This window comes from Eulemur rufifrons, chromosome 3 (genome assembly GCF_041146395.1).
Source record: "Eulemur rufifrons isolate Redbay chromosome 3, OSU_ERuf_1, whole genome shotgun sequence".
Taxonomy (NCBI): domain Eukaryota; kingdom Metazoa; phylum Chordata; class Mammalia; order Primates; family Lemuridae; genus Eulemur; species Eulemur rufifrons.
The window spans coordinates 70,641,465-70,662,575 of record NC_090985.1 but is presented as its reverse complement, the minus strand read 5'-3'; the positions used below and the strand labels follow the sequence as shown (position 1 = coordinate 70,662,575).

At 35.3% G+C, this 21,111-nt stretch overlaps 1 protein-coding gene across 1 annotated transcript in view; it reads left to right on the top strand.

Moving 5' to 3' along the window:
* CNBD1 (cyclic nucleotide binding domain containing 1) overlaps positions 1–21,111 on the top strand; it is a 307,427-nt gene that overhangs the window by 43,770 nt on the left and 242,546 nt on the right. Inside the window, exon 4 of the mRNA XM_069465605.1 lies at positions 8,603–8,761. Within this exon, the coding sequence (XP_069321706.1) occupies positions 8,603–8,761 (159 nt within the window). The remainder of the gene's footprint in view (positions 1–8,602; positions 8,762–21,111) is intronic.

Sequence of the window (21,111 nt, the reverse complement as noted above, 5' to 3'; positions counted from 1 at the left end):
TGATAGTGAAAAATAACCCCTTTCAAACCCTCAGCAGAGACTTAACGCTGACTTAACCATGCCTTATTTGGGCGTGGTATGATGAGGCATTCACCTTATTGGGCATGGTTTGATCAGTTGGCTGCTGTGAATTGGCTGAAACTCAGCTGTTTGTTATTGCCTGAAACCCAGCTATTTGTTACCAAAAATATACTGGTGAGTTAGGTTTTTGTTTGTTTATGTGCTAAGTTAGGTTGCAGTTTGTTGCTTAGCAACTTGAAGTACTGAAACAGCCTCAGGCTAATGGCCTCCTGCTTATTTAATTTAACAATGGGAATTTATTATTTAAAAGGTAATTATTAAGTATTTACAGAGATAGCATTACTCGGTGTCATTACGGCAGTCCGTGACAGAAAGTTGGCTTTGCTTTCAAAGTGACTTTCAATACACTTCAGATAGTGCTTTTCAAACTTTAATATGTGCATGCACAAATTCCCCTGGGGGAGCTTATTAAAATGCAGATTCTGAGTCAGAGGGTCTTGAGTGGGGCCTGAGAGTCCGTATTTCTAATAAGCTACCAGCTGGTGCTGATGCTACAATTTGAATAGCAAGCCTACAGATGACTATTTGATGTGTCTGAGAATGTGAAAAAAAAAATCAGTAAACTGTAACTTTTCTATTGGGAAAAGTTTCTACTGGGAAAATTTAGCCCACATTTTAAAGTATTAATTCATTCATCTATGGGCTTATTTCAATAAGATAAACCACAAAGCTGTGTATGGTCCTTGGTCATAATATACTACTCTTTTTATTAAATTTAGTAACAAATTGCATGTTGCACTTAATACGCACAGCAGGGTGGTTTGGAATTACTTTGGTATATTTTTATTCAGGACATTTTAGTGAAGTCCAACCAGTATATATTATTTTAAATAGTTCCATTTTAATTAGGCACAGCATCAGAATTTTTTTTTTAAAAAAAGAGGAAGAGATAGCTTGCTATGTTTAAAAGGAATTTCCAGGTTTATAACTCATCCAGGTAACAGTAATATTTTATGAAATCATTTTCTTTTAGTTTGTGTTATGTAACTTAAAACTTAATAATTTGAACAGGGAAAAGCAAAAGGATTTTGGCAGTGCACATATGGTGTGCTCCCTCTCCCACCAGTCCCAGGACTGCTCTCAGAGTATCCTCTAATGTGCCTGAAACAGCCTGACGGGAAGAGGTCTGTTGGGGATATTTCTCATGGGTTCAGAAATCTGTAGGCTCAGTCAGCCACATTGCCAGTCACTCCAAAAGCTGTCAAAGTGTTCTGTGCAAGAATCGATCCTTAAGTTTGGACTTCAGATTTTAAAGAGGCTAGGACATCCCAGCTCCTTGAATTGAATCTCAGAATTCTACTTCTAGGTCTAAAAGCAGTAAACATGTAGCTTTGATCTCAATTAAAGTAATGAGAGGGACTTCTCTGTAGTACTCATTTTTTTCTCAAGCCCATTTTAAGGCAATCATTTGGTGTGGTGCACACACAGCCTAGATGGATTATAAATTCTCTCTAAGTGTGTGAGTGCAGAGAATGTTCTAAAATAAAGATGGTTATCTGGAGATGAAGCAACTGAAAACCTAGAGCAAATGGATTCTGATAGACTAATAAAAAAAAAAGACCTCTCTGCAAAATTCCATTTTGAGCTGTGATTTCCTCTTGAGTTTTTAGAGTCCATTTCTTTCCCTAGCATTCCTGAAATTACTCATGTGATACAGATACATCTAAGTAGTGCTTATTTCATGGTAGTTTGTATCTAGCTTCAGGATAATTAATAAATGTTTAAACCATAGGCTACTTGAAAAATATGTATTTAACATTAAAATAAATGAAACTGCCCTTGTTATGATTATAAAACTCACATTTCCTCTGCAGTTCCAGTCTATTGAATGAGATGTTCCTTGTGTTTTTCTTTTTTTGAAGTTAGAACAATAGTAATTCAGTTTCATAAATTTATTCTAAAAATAAAAATAAAAATTACACTACCTGGAAAGAAGAAACCTCACAATAATGCCTTATCATTTATTCATTCAAACAATGTATACTGAGCACCAGCTGTGTGCTAAGGGCAGGTCAGATAGGGTCCCTATGCTCAGAGCTGGGTGGTGCTGACAGGCTCTGAGTAAGAGATGGTAGGGCGGTGTAGTGGTGTCAGAGGGGACTTCAGGGTGGGGGCGGTTGCACTGAGAGTGCTTACATTAAGGGAAGATGGTGCACTGGAAATTTGGGAAGGCTTTCTTGGGGAAGGGATGTTTAAATTGAAGGATAAGTAAGAGGTGCCCAAGAGAAAAAAGGAAAGAGTTTCCTGAGGCAAAGAGAACTGCATGTGATGTTCTTCATATTGTTGCTCATCCAAATGCTGGCATAGTGATCTTAGCTGACACTCAATTGCCGAATTTGATAGTTGTCACCAGAAACTGGTTAAAAAGAAGTTTTTCAAAACCTTTCAGTGCTCTGTCCCATGGGTGTCAGATAAGAGTGATGGCTTGGGGTTGGGGAGGAGGCAAAAAGGAAGGAAAGAAGGAAGGAAGGAAAGAAAGAAGGGAGGGAGGGAGGAGGGAACGAAGGGAGGGAGGGAGAGAAAAGAAAGAAAGATAGGAAGAAAGAGAAATTAAAAAATAAAAAATGAAAAACAAGGCAAGGGAGAAATGAAATATTATTCTTCCAGCTCATGAGAACAGCATCTGGACCTTTTGGTGAAGTTTAGGAAGGGAGGAATAGGGATGTTCATAGAAATCTACCTAATTATTTCAGCCATGCTCTGGTCTTGTCCTTTGTGGTCCAAATTAAATCCTTTTCTATGACATAAAAATCACATGCTGGATGGCCTGTGGCATTACTGTAGCCAAGCGATGGCAATTTGTAGAAATTGCCTACATGCATAGGATTTCCTTGCATTAAAGTAGAAAGTTACAAGTTTGCGTCTAAAGAAAAAATGCCATTTATGATTATAGCTGCCACAGAGGAATGATTGATTGTGTTGAAAGGAATGCTTTGCTATGCTTTCTTCCTGATACCTTTGGGTACAAACGCCTGGGTGTAGGTGCTATGAAGGGATAAATTACTCTGCCTGGTGGAGTATTCTGAGTTGTGGAGCAACCAAGAGTGAAGAAGTACAGAGAAAAAGGGGGCAGAACAGAAGCAAGAGGAGCCAGGAGATAACTGAAGGAAGGTTTGCACTGAGTGAGGAGAAACCACCCTGGGGTGAAAACATTTAAGGAAAGAAAAATCTACTAATGAACTGCAAGTACTCTGTGTCATATATGATACAACATCTCTTTAGGATATCCCCAGTATTTGATAAATTCTACTACACTCACAAGTGCTCTGACTACACTTACAAGTGCTCTGAATGGTTGCTTTAGTTTTGTTTTGTTGAGAACATATTAGGAAAAGTTATTTTCAGTTCTGTGTAAACAAGCCATGGAATAAAGAGAATGTTTAAGGAAGAAGCACAGCTGCAGGGGTGACATCAGAATGTAATCTCCTGGGGAACTGCTGAAATCTTAGGGAAAGTGTTGCATTTTCAGGGATTTTAATGGGAACTTATATAGATCTTAAGAGGTCAGTAGATCCCAGCTGGCATTATTTGTTGTTGCATGAAATTCCTGGCCAATATCCCAATAATGGAAAAATATTACATCGTTAAGAGACAGGTTGTAGATCTGGTAAAATTATGAGTTCAGCTGAAGAAGTAATGTAAATGCTATGTGTTATAAATTCAATTCATCAAAGACTATATGCAACCAAGGGGGAAAGGCCCATCTTTGACTCAAAGGGAGTCAGTTCTATTCAATTCAATTCAAAAGCATGTAGTTTAAAGCTTGGAGCTTCTTCCAGATTGTGTACTGTTGGTGGCAGAAAATTTATCTCCCTATGTCTTCAAGTTGGCCCTTCCATTCCTCCAAATTAGGTGATCCATTCATTACTTAGATTAACACTGTGGGGCTAAAATTTACTTAAGAAGGTTACTATAAAACAAAAAATTCTGAAAATTCATAGCCTACATTTTCTTTAAGTCAAGCTTGAGTGACAGTACAGCTGAATGGCTAGGACAGTGTTTTCTCATTATTTCTCAACAATTAATCATAATTATAGGTAGAGAGCATTAGCACTGAGGTAAGTTGTCTACAGAATGTGGAAATGGGGTTGGAAAAAGAGCTAGATGAAAGTCATTGGTGTGTGTATAAGAGTCTAACAAATAGCTAATTTAGGCATGCTAAATAAAATCTGGAACAGTTAAAATTAGATAATGTAGATCTCTAATCATCCAGGTGTGTGACTAATTCAGCAATGTTCTGTGGGCAGAAAAAGCAGAGTGGTGAAAGTGGAAAAATGGAAACGATTCATACCTGCGAGCTGAGATAGTGACGATGATGAACACTTTTTTGCCTGAGTTAGGAGTTCAGCAAATGTTTTTTTGAATTGAATTGTGAATAGAAGGCATTTAACTTATGAATGAAGACAGAAATAGTATTTGACTATTATTATATGAATATATATTAATATATTGCTATATTAAATGTTATCTTAAGATATCTCTTTTTTATTTTGAGCTTTAATTTTAATTTATTCTTAGGAGGTAAATCTGTGTAATAATCTTCTCTGAACAATTTGACTTTCTTGTTTGTTTGTATAGGTTGCCATGTATTCTGGAAAATGTACTGCTGTTAGCCTAAAGAATACATGCATGTCCAACTGTTCATTTTTAACTGCACTTTTTTCTATTGCTTTTTGGAAATGAAAAGAGAAGACCTTGAGTTTGGCATAGACATTAATTTAGTAGAAACCAGGGAAATATTGCTTACCTCTGTCTAAACTTAAAATATTCTTCCTTATGTTATAAGAGATGACAGGATTCCAATATTCACTGTCAAGAGTTTATAATAGAACTTGCCTTGGACTCCTCAATTTTATCTTTGGATATGTTTGGCAGTGTGTGGGACCAAGTCAGCACTCTTGCTTAGCACAAGACAAAGCCTGCAATTTGTCAACTTACATCCTGGGGGTGGGAATTTACCCACCATAGTTATTTCCCATATTTGGTACTAGTGATAATTAAGCTGAGCTTCACAGATGGAGTTAACTTAGCACATTTAGAGTGACTGAATTTAATTTGTATTTTTATGAGTCAGATTTACTTCTGTTTCTATAAAAAATTATGGAAGAATCTTATAACAAATATCTTAAGAAAGAGTCTGTATATTACTCTGGCTGTGATTACTACCTAGTAAAATTTATGTGGATTTACCAAAAAGTATTGGGGGGGATGATAAAGAAAGATTTCGGGAACTGATAAAGAAAAAATTTGTAAGACATATAAGAATATTTGGAGGACAATGTGTTGTGATGGCCTCTGGACTAATCAGAGCTAAGTTTAGATTTCAGCTCTGCAATTAGACAATTGTATTGCATTAAGGGAATTACTTCAAACTTTGAATCATCTCTTCATCTAAAAAATGGTGACAACAATGCTTACTTACAATGATGTTGGAGGACTGAATGATATAATGTACACTAAATTTTATTTTGCTTGGTGGTGGTGTTAATCCCTATCACCTGAGTTCCCTGAGGGCTTTTCTTCTTCTTTTTTTGGTCTAGAATATGACCAATTTAAAAACATTGCTATGCATAGAAACTATGTTTTGCAGTATGAATGACTCTTTTACTGATGCATGATTTTGTAATATAATGCGTTGGCCATTGGGAAAACATGATCTATTCACTTATCCTGACTTTTCAAATGTTGACATATTTCTTTATGAAGTATTAAAAAGCCACATTGTTGTTATCATCACCGATTTCATTAGAGAAGAATTTAAATATTAGAAGCTGTCAAGCTTACAGAGAGGGGTACAAGTTTTCCAAAATTCTAATTTTTGCTTGAAATCTTGAATTTTATCAATGGGAACAGATGCTGTACTTTTTTTGAAGTAACAATCTTATTTCACTTTATTCATTTATGAGAAAATATCTTCTAAACATCCAAATCATGTCCTCATTCAAGTCAGTTACCATAGTTTGTCAACTGTTCTTTCAAGTAAATATGGAGCACAGTGAAAAAAGTGGATAGTTTAGCTTGCAACTCAGATAATAGCAGTAACACTTTTAACTGACAAAAAACAAAAAAGAAAAACCTCTTTAAAATGCTGCAAAAAAGCATTATATTTCTCAAATTTTGACATGGAATATCAGAAAGAAGTCTACTCCAGGGTCAAAGGGTTGAGATTTAATAAAATTAATAATTTTTACTGGCTTTTAAAAATAACATATGTGTTAAAGAGGAATTCAGTGTTAGTATAGTTTGGTTCTTTTACATATATTTTTTTCATTTCATCTAAATTTTCAAATTTATTGGCATGAAGTTGTTTATGATATAATCTTTCTCTTTTTATATCTGTGGCATCTGTGATGAAATTTCCTTTTTCATTTCTGTTGTGATTTATTTATGCCTTATCTTAAAGTATTTTTTAATAGCTTTTGTGCTTGAACAGTTTTTGCCAAGTTTACCAGACATGATTTTTGCAAGATTATTAGATTTCTAAACAACTACATTTTGGGTTTATTTATTATTCTACTTTCAAAGATTTTTTTCCCTTTTATTATAACTTTTTTCTACTTGTTTTAGGTATAACTTGCTCCTTTTTTCTCATTTCTTTTTTTGTTTGTTTATTTTTTGTCTGCTTGATTTTTAGAGATAGGGTCTTCCTGTGTTGCCTGGGCTGGAGTGCAGTGGTGCGATCATAGCCCACTGCAGTTTTTAACTCCTGGGCTTAAGCCATCCTCCCACTGTGGCCTCCCAAGTAGCTGGGACCACATGCGTGTATCACTATGCCGGGCTAATTGCTTTGTTATCTTATGTAGGGTCTTGCTAAGTTGCTTAGGCTGGTCCTGAACTCCTAGCCTCAAGTGATTCTCCCAGATCAGCTTCTCAAAGCACTGAGATTGTAGGCATGAGTCACCATGCCCAGCTCTTTTTTCACTTCTTGAGATGTGAAATCACTTCATATATTATCAGCTTTTCTCTGTCAGGTCATATTATAGAATAAAGATGCTACCCACATTAGATATATAAATATTACTACATTTCTGCAACTAATATAATAATACAAATATTACATATCTTGGAACAATCTTATAAAAAATGTTGGACTTTTTTTTTTTTGATGGACAGAGGCATTCATTCATCTTTTGGCAGCTGTTTCTCTAGTAAAGCAGACATTAGAAGTTGTGATGATGACAGCCTATTTGAATGAGACCCGGAATTAAATATTCACTGTCATTCCTTGAGAGAAATAGCTCCAGAAGTTAAATGTGGTTAAGACAGAGGTAATTTTTGTTGTTCTAGAATAGCTCCCTGTCTTTTTTAAATAAGCAAATTACTATTTTTATTTTTTTTTTTTAAATTTCAAAATATCATGGGGGTACAAATGTTTTTGTTTACATGTATCAATTTTTTGATGCTTGAGTCAGGGTTGTAAGTGTGCCCATCTCCACATTTCTGCCACCAAGTCTGCCATATCTGCCTGCACCCCACCCTCCGGTCCATGGAGCTCCTCGTCTCCAGAAGATAAGAATATTATTTAATTTGCATTTGATAATCAGGGCTGAGTGGAGAAAAGCAGCCAATTGCTTTATACCCGAATTCTCATGATTGCTGAGTTTCACTGTGCTTACTATCGTAATTTATTTAGAAGAGTAACTAAGGATTAGCATTTTAAGTAAGGTTCTAGGTCTCTGTGGATGAAATGGCTGAAGTTCTGTAAAAATAGAAGAGGAAATGGATCAGCTTTTAATTTTATTTTTGTGTCTCAGTTCTTCTGGGGCATCTTCTTTTTTGTATACTTTAGATAAATACACTTTACTATTAAGATTTAATATTCTGTGAACTTTAGGTAAATTAAAAAAAAAAAACTATTTCCAGCTCTACTAGCTATGAGAAATTAAACAAATTAGATAAAGTCTTTAAACTACAATTTACTTATTTTATAAATTGGGGATAATATTGTCTACTTCACTTGGTTAGTGTAAATAAGATAATGTGTATATGATGTTTGCCAGAGTAGCCAGTACATTTAAGGACTCAACAAATGTGGCATGTTAATGTGATAATAATACCATAGCACAAGAATAAAGTATTGTGGCTACTTTCAAGATGTTCATAGATTATCAGTGGAAAATAAAAGTAAAAAAAATTATTATTGGTGTTAAAAAATACTGAAAAACCAATTGTGTGAGTATAAAGAAAAGGGTATTAGCCATTGACTTAAAATATTTCCCTAAATTAGATAAACTTTATAAATTATGAAAAGTATTTCAATTGCTGAAGACAGTTATAATACATATAATCAAATTCTATACATTGAATATACTTCATATATGCTAATTTCTAGACTTAACAGAATGACATGTATAATGTACTACTGATGGACTGAAAAAATTCTAATGCATTGAAAAGGAATATGTTATTTAAAAGCTGAATTTTCTCAGAACAATGCATTTATTGGCAGTAAAGTAAAAGTTCCTGTAAATAATTTTTGTGCAGTACATGATACCATAAAATATTATGTTTCCTTGTTCAGAAAATCTACTGAAGATAAAGAAGAAAGTCCACGCCAACAACCTGGTGATTCTCACAATATAGCTGACCATGTTAAAAAAGCACATGGTGGCCATACTTTATATGGACCAAAAAAAGACATGGAGAATTTGGTAGAGCTCCTAGCTATCTTAAAGAAATTGTAAGTATTTTTAATATATTACTTCTTTTAATTGAAGAGTTCTTTTAAAGGCTTTATTTTTTAAAAGTTTGTTGTTTATAGATAGGTGTACTTTAGTTGTGATACAGCACTAGTGGATGATTGAGGAGACTTGGAAATACTGGAGACTTTGTTTCTAGATAAATACAATCTTCATGAATTCCAGCTTCATGGCATATCATGACTATATTGCTAAACTTGTGGCCCATCATTTTAAATTTAAGTTGCAAACAAAATATGTGTTATTTAGTGATGATGCTGAATCGAAATTATGTTTAAGATTTCATTAGCTTATGGTTACTACTTGAAGGCTCTTCACAGAGTTTAAACAGTCTTCCCCATCACAGAGCCTTTCAGTAAACTTAGTTCATATTTCCTTTACCTGCCTGGATCACTGTGTGCTGCAATAGCAACACAATTGCCTAGAGGACGAGGGAAGTGAAGGAGAGGAATAAATCTGAGTGGAGACTGGCTATGAGAGGTGGTATTGGATTTGTGAATAAAATAAAAGTTAAAATGGGACCATGAGAAAATGTGATATTGTGTTTGAGATTGATAACAGAAACAAAACCAAGAGTAAAAGTATCAAGATTAGAATTGTCTTTGAAAGAAATTTGAGTAGCATGGCATGAATAATTAAAAAGCTGACATTTATGTTTTGAAGAATGCACTAAGAATTCTATGCTGTAACCACTTTTCTGCAAAATTGTCAAGTCAGGCACCACAGAGCCACATTTCTCTCAGTGACAAACTTCATACATGAGTGTGGTCCCATAAGATTATATGCTGTATTTTTACTGTACCCTTTCTATGTTTAATACACAAATATTTACCATGGTGTTACAATTGCCTACATTATTATTCAGTACAGTAATATGTAGTATAGGTTTATAGTCTAGGAGCAATAGGCTCTACCCTTTAGCCTAGGTATGTAGTAGACTATGCCATCTAAGTTTGTGTAAGTACACTCTATGATGTTTACACAACAACAAAATTCCAGAATGACACATTTCTCAGAATGTGTCTCCACTGTTAAGTGACGCAGGATTATAATTGCGAATTTGAGGAAATGATCAGAATTTCCAGGAAATTTGAGAATGGTCAGCTATTTGATGTTTTTAATTTATTATAACAAAAAAATAAACACACTAGCAAATACCTAGTCACTTTTTAGTACAGCAGGTGTGAAAGAATTATAGAGAAGGAAATCATAACCACTTGTCATACAAAGGTATAATTAATCTGGGAAGCTGTAAAAATAGAAAGTTAAACTAGAATGTGCTCAGTGAATTTGTTAAAAATATACTTTAACTGGTAGAAAATTGCTAAAGCACTGAAAGGAGCTATAGGATTCTACAATCACTTTCATTCCATTAAATCATAATGTTGATTAATATTGCATTGGATTCAAAATTTCCCAGAAACCCATGAATCACTCTCTGCTGATTTTGGATTGTGCTGGACTGAAGGATTTTTTTAATGGCAGTGGCAATCCCTGTCTTTCTGACCATAATGGGGGTAGTGGGTTTCCAGATAACCAAGTTTCTGATCTGAGATGCAGGAGGAACTCGGGAAAAGGGACTCCCAAGCAGCTGTGGTTCTCCAGCAAGGTGTCAAAATACTGGGCGGTAAATCTAGTTTGATGTTGGGATGCAAAATACAAATGGGTAAGAGACCAAGTACGATTTTAGCAATGTACTGAAGTGAAAAGCAGGAGCTATGGTGCAAGGTTATCCAAACACAGGGGAAAACAGACAAAGCTACTTTGCTGCATCCATTTATGGACCTCTGTGGATTCCATTTAATGACCAGTCTCCAAATAGCCAGGACAATGGATGTTGAGTCATTGTCAATTTCCAGAACCCATTTTCTCATTCACCTGTAAGAAAATAGGTAAGTAGAGATCCTGAAGTCCTGCAGGCCCCCACTTTCAGTGGCTCAGGGATGGGCAGGTAGGACTCTTCATGTGGCAGATCCTCAGTGGCCGACAATGGATAGGGCTGCGACAGCCTCTGGATTACAATAGCGGAGTAAATGAGACGGGAACTCACTTTTACAGAATGTTTAATATTCACATGAAGCCTGAAATCCGATACGTAAAATTTCTGATTTAATCCTCACATCAACGCTTTGAGGTAGGCACAATAAGCTAGCTGGTAAGTAAAAGAGCAATGTATATGCTGAATCTACAATCTATGTTTATTCTTCTGTAGGACATGTTTTTCATTTTCTCTTCCCCTTGTGACACCAGTGTATTAATCTCATATTGTGTAACAAATTAACTTACAGTTAGTGGCTTAAAACAATGTACATTTATTATCTCTCTGGGCAAGGGTTAGCTGGTTCTCTTTTAGCTTCTCACAAGGCTTCCTGAAGTTGTCCACCAGGTCATGTTCATTTCTGGAGCAAAAGATCCTTGTTCAAGCTCAAGTGGTTGTTGGCAGAATTCAGTTGCTTCTTGCTGACTCTGAGCAGGGGGCCCCTCTCAGTCCTAGAGACCCCACAGATCCTTGCCACGTGGTTCTCTTCTAAGCCCTCGCACACCATGGAAGTTTAAATCTGCAAAGCTAGCAAGGGAGTCTCTGTTTCTCTCTTTTTTTATTCTTCTAAGATGAAGTGTTATATAACCTAATTGAGGGCCTCTATATCCCATCACCTTTGCCAAATTCCACTGGTTAGAAGCAACCGCCCCCAATACTCAACCACCCCCAACACTGCTGCCACCCCCAACACTCAAGGAGAGGGGATGAGGGTTGCCTTAAGGTGTGTTAGCCACATTTAGTAACATTATCAATTTCTTTGTGACTCTATTAATCACATTTGCAATGGAGTTGCATGCTTTATGTACACAACAGTAATTCCATTAAAAATTAAAATCTATTTATTGATGAATAAGTAATCAGGTCTTATCAGCCCTTTGTTTCTCTTTAACTGAATCATGATCAAATTGATGACCTGCTTCAGTTTTGTGATTTAACAAAAATTTAAAAGTTGCTACTTTCTATCCTCTAAAACTCTTCACTTTCTCACCCTGCCTGAAATTTTAATAAACAGAAATTAATTTTGAGCCACAGTAGCCTCTTTTTAAAGAAATGCAAGATTAAGAAATTATTAATTATTGGTGTGATATAGCTTAATCACACTACTTCTTAACTTCCACTTTAAGCCAGCAGCTCTGAGTAAATACTACTACATGGGAGAAAGGATAAGTGATTTTTGGAACAGTCAAGTAAGTGGAAGGGGCATTCAAATCATTGGCGTGATGCTGCCAAAGAGGACGGATTTGAGAAACTAGAGGGCACTATGAAGTTGGGAAGTGTGTGTGTAGGACAGTGGGAAGGAAGGAAGAGAGAAAGTGAGAAGCCAACAGTTGGGAGCCTTCCTGTTACATTTTGTATTTTGAGGCATATTGGAATGAATATAAACTTATCGTGTGTGTGTGTTAGGATTTTGGCTCATAAGCAATGGCAACTGACTCTGGTTAGTTAAAACAACTGCAACCAACCAACCAACCAACCAAGAAAGGAGCAGAAATGGGCACAAGAATATTAGGTAGCTCTCCAAATGGAAGAACAACGGCTTGATGCTGGAGGTGCTATGAAGTCTAAGGCAGCTCTGGAAGTCTCTTCAAAGTACAACATTGGAATCAATCAGCTATAACTACTTTTGATTGGGAGTTATTTGGCTCACAGTTTAATTCAGGCATAGGGAGTCAGACTGTTGAAGTTTGTTTTTGTACCAACTCCTTGGATAAATGCTGAGGGGGCAGTACACTTTGATGGGCAATTTTATTGAGTTTACATGCAATTGGCAAAGGGGTAACATTTCAGAAAAAAAAGTATTTCAGAAGGAGGGAAAAATGATCATGGATAAACAGTATTAAAAACTATGAACTAGGCCAGGTGCAGCGGCTCCTGCCTCTAATCCTAGTACTTTGGGAGGCCAAGGTGAGAGGATAGCTTGAAGCCAGGTGTTTAAGACCACCCTGAGCAAGACCTAATCTCTACAAAAAATAGAAAAGTGAGCCACGCATGATGCATGCCTGTAGTCCCAGTTACTCAGGAGGCTGAGACAGGAGGACTGCTTGTGCCTAGAAGTTTGAAGTTGCAGTGAGCGATGATGACGCTACAGGACTCTAGCCTGGGTGACAGAGTGAGACCCTGTCTCGACAAAACAAAACAAGACAAAAGACTATGAACTAAAATATGGCTTGGAATTTTAATTTCTTTCTTTTTTCTTTTTTTTTTTTTTTTTGAGACAGAGTCTCACTCTGTTGCCCGGGCTAGAGTGCCATGGCATCAACCTAGCTCACAGCAGCCTCAAACTCCTGGGCTTAAGTGATCCTCCTGCCTCAGCCTCCTAAGTAGCTGGGACTACAGGCATGCGCCACCATGCCTGGCTAATTTTTTGTATATATATATTTTTAGTTGTCCAGCTAATTTCTTTCTATTTTTAGTAGAGATGATGTCTCGAACACCTGACCTCGAGCGATCCACCCGCCTTGGCCTCCTAGAGTGCTAGGATTACAGACGTGAGCCACCTCGCCCAGCCTGGAATTTTAATTTCTACATAATTTTGACTGATTTTATTTTTCACACATTAATTAATGAGTTCAACATATGCTTTCAAACTCCTCTATGTTTCTAGAAATATTCCTAATATTGGGACTGTAGGAACATATAGTATCTTTGCCCTCATGGAGTTTACATTCTAATATAAGAGGGAGATACTAAACACGTGTGTATTATATCAGTTAGTGATAAGTGCAAGGAAGAAAAACTAATGTAGAATAAGAGGATAGAGCATGATGGAAATAATCATAGAAGTTAGATAATTTCAGGAAGTTAGATAATTTCAGAAGTTAGATAATTCAGGTAGCTGATTACATATCTTGGAAAAGTGCATTCTAGGCAGAGGAAAGACAAGTATAAGAGCCCCTGGATTGCAAACATGGTTTGAAAATAGAAGAAGGAAAAAAAAAACAAAAAAACAAAAAAAACAAAAAAACCCCCAAGAAACACATTTGGCAAAGAAGCCCTTGTTGTGAAAGTACATGAATCATGGAAATTGTTGATGGAAATGAGGCTTCAGAGGTAGCCAGGGACCAGATTATCACTCAGGGTCTTGCAGACCGTGGAAGGATTTTAATGTTGGTGTAATTGGCATGTTATGATTTACATGGCAAAGGGTCATGTGTGGATGGTTGACTGTGGGTGCCTGGAGGAGATTTGGGGTGCCATGAAATGGATTGAGGTGAGAGATGACAGTGGCCCATGTTCTGTGCTAGGGAGTTAGATTTGACTTGTAGAACTTGACTTTATTTCTTTTTTTAAAGACATAAACAGGGTTAAATTGATAGTCCTTGAAGAAAATCAGATTCTTTGCTCAATTTGACCACTAACATGATGGAGGATGCTGGGCAAATCATCTGATGCTCTCACAAGTTGCTATTTGATCGCATTGCCTATAACAGCATCAGCTTTTAAAATGCAATTATAAAATCCTTTGGTAAAAATAATTGGTTTCTTTATAAATGACTAATTTCTGAAAAAAAAAAAGTGGTATTTGTATGTATTTGTGGGAGTTGTGAAACGGGTAGGAGAAGAGAGGAACTTATAAATGAGCTGTGAAAAGCAGTTTAAGATCCTCTGAGAAAACTTGGCCCAGTTGTTTTTTCTTCTACTTTCTCCAATTAAAGACGTTTCCTTTGAGTGAATGAGGCATCCGAAGATCATTATGTTTCAGTGGAGCAGTGATGCAAAGCCACTTCTCAGGAATGACTCAGAGGAATTGCTCCCTGGATGAACATCAGGATTTTTGCCTTTTATTAATAGATTCAGGCTGTTTAAAATCCAAATGCAATATGGTTCTTACACGGTTGTCCTCTGGTGAAATGGCATATAAGATGAGCAATTGCAGTCTCAAACTATATCTAAGGGCTATATGGATACTACCTTTGGGGCTATTAATTCTGTTAAAAATATAGTGTTTTGGAGGCAAACTGCACTGAACTAGTGTGTGGGGGGAGTCTCTCCTCTGAAAAAGAAAGCCTTTATTTGATGCTAAAAGGAAACATAGATTAATAAAGAATGGTGTGAAAACTGAAAGTAATTTAAATTTCTGACAAGAAACAGTGATCATTTATGATATAAGAATGGGAACTAAAAGAAGAGAATTATTTGTGTTAAGGAGATGAGTTAGCAAAGGACAGAAATTAAAAACTCATTGACAGTATATTGGTATTATATTAACAGAGGAATATAACTCTGAATCTTGGTCTGTCTGTGGTAACTAGAGTGAAAGCGATATTTGGCATGCACATATTGGAAAATGCTTGGCTTTTGAATTCAGAATTGTGTTCTGAACTGGACTCCTTCAATGAATTACTAGTTGTATGATCTCGGGCAAATTTCTACCTCTTGATATTCAATTCACTAATCTATAAAATGGGCACAATTATTAACCTCATAAGTTCATTTTTGTTGTGAAGCCTAAACAAAGTTAGAAATGTGAAGTCCCAAACATATTACTTGGTCTCTCTCTCCTCTTTCCCAAAGAATCTTATGTGTCATGATCGGTTAAAAGTTTTTACTACATACTTGCCACAGCTGAATTGTAAAGGGGCTCCCAGTGTCTTGGAATAAAAATGTGTCCCATTTTTTCTTCCCTCAAGAAAAAATATGCAACTTTCTCTTATAATTTATGAATAAATAATAGCTATTCCTTATTTGTCATATATTTGCATTAGTTTACAAAGTTGCTGGTGATATTTTCATACTGGAGTTTAAGAAACTATTTGGCCACATATTAACTAGTATTTAAAAACAATTGTATCTTTTTACCTTTGTTCTATTGCTTGGAAATAGGCAAATATCTTCTATTATAATATTTATTGTAAAAGTCATTTTTTCACTGCTAGATATATTATTTCAGCATAGATATGAGTGTTAAAGCTAAGACTTCTTATTTTGGGGTAACTTATTTTTTCATTTTAAGTTAGAATCTTTTTTTTCCATAGAAATATTTTACTTTTCTTTCTTTCTTATTATATTAGATTTATAAATATAACAGAAAGTACATATCATGCATTGAGACATTAGAATCTTATGACTCTAATGGGAGTTTTTATTATGTGTTATATTACAGATTTAATGACACAGTGGAACACAAAATCTTTTAAAAATGTTAGTTGTAACAATTATCTTTTGAAATTATCACAAAAATACATAATTTCACTAAAAAAGTTACTTGCCTTTCTGATGCAATTATTTATTCTTACAGACTATTAAAGTCATCTTAAAAGTGCTAACTTTATCAAAATAACTTAATTTCATATACATGCAAAGATGCATTAGATATATGAACAGAAAGCTTTTGTACTCTAGGAGTTATCTTATGGCATGAAGACCCTTTTGGAGAGATTTAGAAAATAAAGTCCAGGCTCAAGTCATACCATATGTAGAAAACTGTAGCAAGATATGGTTGTTTCTACCAGAGTGTGGGTCCACATGGTCACTGTTGTCTGTCAAACCTTGTGAGTCTGCCTACAGAAAGGTAGTAAAAAATTTGTTAGTCTTTAAAAGCCTGGAACATAATTCCTTAGTTGTTTCTCCTTCTCTTTCATCCACTAAACATTTAATCTTACAAAACAGTGGTTTAGTTGGTTTTAATATTCAAGGGTGATATTGTAATAAGCTTGCTTTATAAGCCTTGGTTTGGCTAAAGAGATAGGAATGTGATCAGTGGTCCATAATGTATTTGTAATATCCATTTGTGATTCTCAGCAGATTTGTAACTCTACCTATCTTATGGCTTGTATGAAATTTGGTTTCAAAATGAATCCCTACATTGGATTTATTGTGCAGTGAGTTATTCCATCAGTGTATGGTTAAATGTTCTTCCTTCGTCATTAGATCTTGTCAGTTAGCTTGATCTGAAATCTATATGGGACAAAAATTCTTCTCTGGGGCATTCATTCTCCATTTTCTGCAAATTGACAATTATTACCACATTGTTACTAAAAATTAACAAACATTACTTCTCTACTGTTTGTTTTTTGATATCATAAATTTAGTAATTTTATAGTAAATTCATATAAAGTTTTTAACATTTTAGGGTCCTTATTTGAAACAATAGAAGCTGATTCTTAAGCTAAAAGAGAAATTATTAAATTTCTGGTCATTTAGGGTGATTTTCTTTTTCTTTTTTTTTTTTTTTTTTTGAGACAGAGTCTCACTCTGTTGCCCAGGCTAGAGTGAGTGCCGTGGCGTCAGCCTAGCTCACAGCAACCTCAAACTCCTGAGCTCAAGCGATCCTCCTGTCTCAGCCTCCCGAGTAGCTGGGACTACAGGCATGCACCACCATGCCCGGCTAATTTTTTCTATATATATATTTTTAGCTGTCCATATAATTTCTTTCTATTTTTAGTAGAGATGGGGTCTCGCTCTTGCTCAGGCTGGTCTCGAACTCCTGAGCTCAAACGATCCGCCCACCTCGGCCTCCCAGAGTGCTAGGATTACAGGCGTGAGCCACCGCGCCCGGCCTAGGGTGATTTTCTTAAAATGGAATTATTAGAAAGTAAAAGAATATAGATAATATAAATATTCTTGATATTTTTAGCCACATTCATTTTTAGAAAGGAAGTACTAATTGATAGCCCCTAGAAATAAATATTAGCTTCTAATTTTTTAAAAATTTCATAGAACAACAAAAGATGTATTATATATTTTATAGTTATTTTAATTTGACTTTCTTTGCATCCTCGTTAAGCTGAATTTTCTTCATTTCTTGGCCATTTGCATTTATTTATGTAGCTGTGAGCTATGTGATAATAGATTTTGTCCATGTTTTCTGTTGTGCTTTAATTATATACTGTTGCTATAAAGAGCTTTATGTATATTATAAAGATATATTTTAATTTGGATGTAGTATTATTTATGGAATGAAGACTAAAGTCCTTCAGAAAAAGATTTTGCCCAATATATTTGCCCAACATATATTTGCAGGTTATGCTGCAAGAATTGAGAATCATCAAATGAAAAAGAAAAAATATATATGTGTGTGTATATATATTGTATATAGTATATATTATTGATATATAAACATCTTTATTGATGTATAATTTATACAATAAAATATATATTTCAAACTGTGCAATTTGATAAGTTTTGTTACATGTATAAATCTGTGAAAGCATCACCACAATTAAGATAATGAACATCTCCATTGCTCCCAAAGGTTTCCTTGCCTACCTTTGTAATCCTTTCCTCTTGTCTGTCCTTGTGCTCCATGCCCTGTCCTTTTAGTGTGGCTTCTTTCACTCAGCATAATTATTTGGAGTTTCATCCATGCTGTTTTGTGTATCAATAGTTCATTCCCTTTTTATTCTTCTGAAATGCAATCTACTGTATGGATATACCGTAGTTTATCTATGTATATGTTTATGGACACTTCTGGCTCTTACACACAGAACTATGAACATTCATGTCTTTAAGTCTTAGTATGAGCATTTGCCTTCATTTCTCTTGAGTAAATGCTTAGAAGTAGAACCACTGAATCATTTGGTAGGTATACATTTACCTTCTCGAGCTACAAACTATAATATTTCCAAAATGGTTGTACCATTTGGCATTCTCACCAACATGAGAGTTCCAGTTCCTCTACATTCTTGCCAAATCTTGGTTTGTAATAGGTATGGAGTGATATATGATGATTTTAATGTGCATTTCCCTAGTGACTAATGTGGTTGGGCATATTTTTTGTGTACTTACTTGCCATTGATATATGTTCTTTGGTGAAATATTTGTGCAATTTTGTGCAATATTTATATTTTACCTTAACTTATTCATTCTCTGATGCTCTTCCTTTCTTTAAGTAGATGAGAGTTTCTGACCTAATATTATTTTTCTTCTCCCTGAAGAACTTTTAACATTTCTTGCAAAGGCAAATGTACTGGTAGCAAAGTCCTTTATATTTTGTTTGTCTGTCTGAGAAGGTCTTTATTTATCCTTTGCTTCTGAAGGGTAATTTTACAAGGTACAGGATTATAAGTTGGTGGGGTATTTTTTCTTTCAACACCTTAAATATTTTAGTCCACTCTTCTTGCTTGTGTGGTTTCTGAAGAGAAGTCATGTAATTCTTACTTTTGCTGCTCTAGAGGTATACATAAGGTGTTTTTTTCTCTGGCTCCTTTCAAGATTTTTTCTTTATCTTTGATTTTCTGAAGTCTGAATATAATACAACTAGGTGTAGCATTTTTATTTTTTTTTACATTTATCCTTCTTGATGTTCTCTAAGCTTCCTCGATCTGTGCTTTGGTGTCTGATATTAATATGGGGAAAGGCATTATTTCTTTGTTTCTTCTTCTAGTATTCCCATTTCATGTATGTTTCACCTTTTGTAGTTGTCCTCCAGTTTTTAGATTCTATTTCCCCCCCCCCAGTCTTTTTTCTTTGCTTTTTGGTTTTGGAACTTTCCGTTGTTGTATCCTCAAGCTCGGAAATCCTTTCCTCAGCTGTGTCTAGTCTATTAAGGAGCCCCTCAAAGGCATTCTTCATTTCTGTTGTATAGTGATTTTTGTCTCTAGCATTTATTTTTGATTCTTTCTTAGAATTTTTACACTCTTCTTACACTATCCATCTGTTCTTGTAGAACGTCTACTTTTTTCATTAAAGCCCTTAGCATATTAATCATAATTAAAAAAAAATCCTGATCTGATCATTCTAACATTACTGTTGTATTTAACACCAATTCTGTTGCTTGTTCAGTATTTTTAATATTTTTATACTTTGTTGAAAGGTAGATGTGATGTGCTGGATAAAAGGAACTAAAGTAACTAGGCCTTCAGTAATACAGTGGTAAAGTGTGGGGCACGGGGGAGTGTTTTATAGTCCTCTGATTAGGTCTCAGTGTTTTGGTGAGCCTGTGCCTCTGGGCTGTGCACATCACAGGTACTTCTCCGTTTCCCGCCCCCCTCCCCTTTAGGTAGGGCAGAATGGCTAGAATGAGCTGGAATTGGGTATTTCCCTTCCCCAAGCTAAGTGTGCTTCTGATAAAACTCCAGTAGGTTAGGCTCTGGTAAAGATAGTCTCTTCTGAGAGTAAACTTTGTCAAGAAAAACAGAGTGTTCTGGCTATTTTAAAGTGGTTTATGTCCCCTCCCCTATATTCTCCTATATTCATTGTGAGGACTTGGTGAGCTTCTGGAGGTAAAATTCGCAAAAGTGTCAGGGCCCCGATGACTGGGTTCCTGTGGAGTTTTTAACTCTTAAAGCGTTGTACTCGAACCTCCCGCCATTTGTCAATGACAGCTCCGGTTTCCCTACCCTGGCAGGAGGTTTGTGCTCATGGGTTTTTGCTCTGGGAAGTTGTGATTCTCTGTATCCTCCTGCCTGTCTCTCCAATTTCAGGGTGCAGCAGTTTTGCCCTGTGACCTCCTTTCTCTGACAGATCTAAGATGAATTTTCTATTTTTCAGTTTGTTCAGCTTTCTACTTGTTAGGATAAAGTGGCAACTTCTAAGCTCCTTACGTGCCGGACTGTAAACACTTTTTTTTAGGAGAGAAAAAGCACAGAATTAAAAAAATTTCTGTCTGAGAGACAAGCACAGGGAAAATCTGAATATTATTTATTACATTTTTTTCTTGCATTTTCTCATTTTCTTTTTAACTTTGTGTTTGTTTTATGGCAATAGAATTTACTAAGGCTTAATAGGTTTTTAAAACATCTAATGGTAAAGCACATTTCAAAACAAACATCCACAGATAAAATAAAGAGCATAACTATTGTGATTGAAGAAACGAGATCTGTAAATCTTTTTATTCTGTTCTTTTCCCATCCTTTGTAGTGTCTTTGTGAACTCTCTTTCAAAATTCACTTTGAAAACTATGGCCGTAGGGAAATCCATCAGTCTTTTCATTGTGATTTCTTCCTATGTTTTAATGTTTAGGAACTTTATATTAACTAGCAGAGGCGTGAAAGCCTTCACCCTCCAAAGGTTTGGTAATTTGAGTCTATGAAATAAACTGACAGTAGACAGCAGTAGAAAAGGCATACAAATTTATTATGTGCATACACATGGGAGTCTCACAAAATATAAAACTTAAATATTGCAATATTGTAACATTACATATTACAATATGTATTTTTGAGTTATTACTAATATGAATTAATAATGTAGAATACAATATAACTCCATTTTTTCTTCTCTTCACTTAAGGACTAATGTTATATTTGATTGTATGTGTGTATGTATATATTAATAAATCCTACAATAAATATTACTAGTTCTTTAAACAATCATTTTTTATTTAGATTCGCCCACATTTGCAAACTG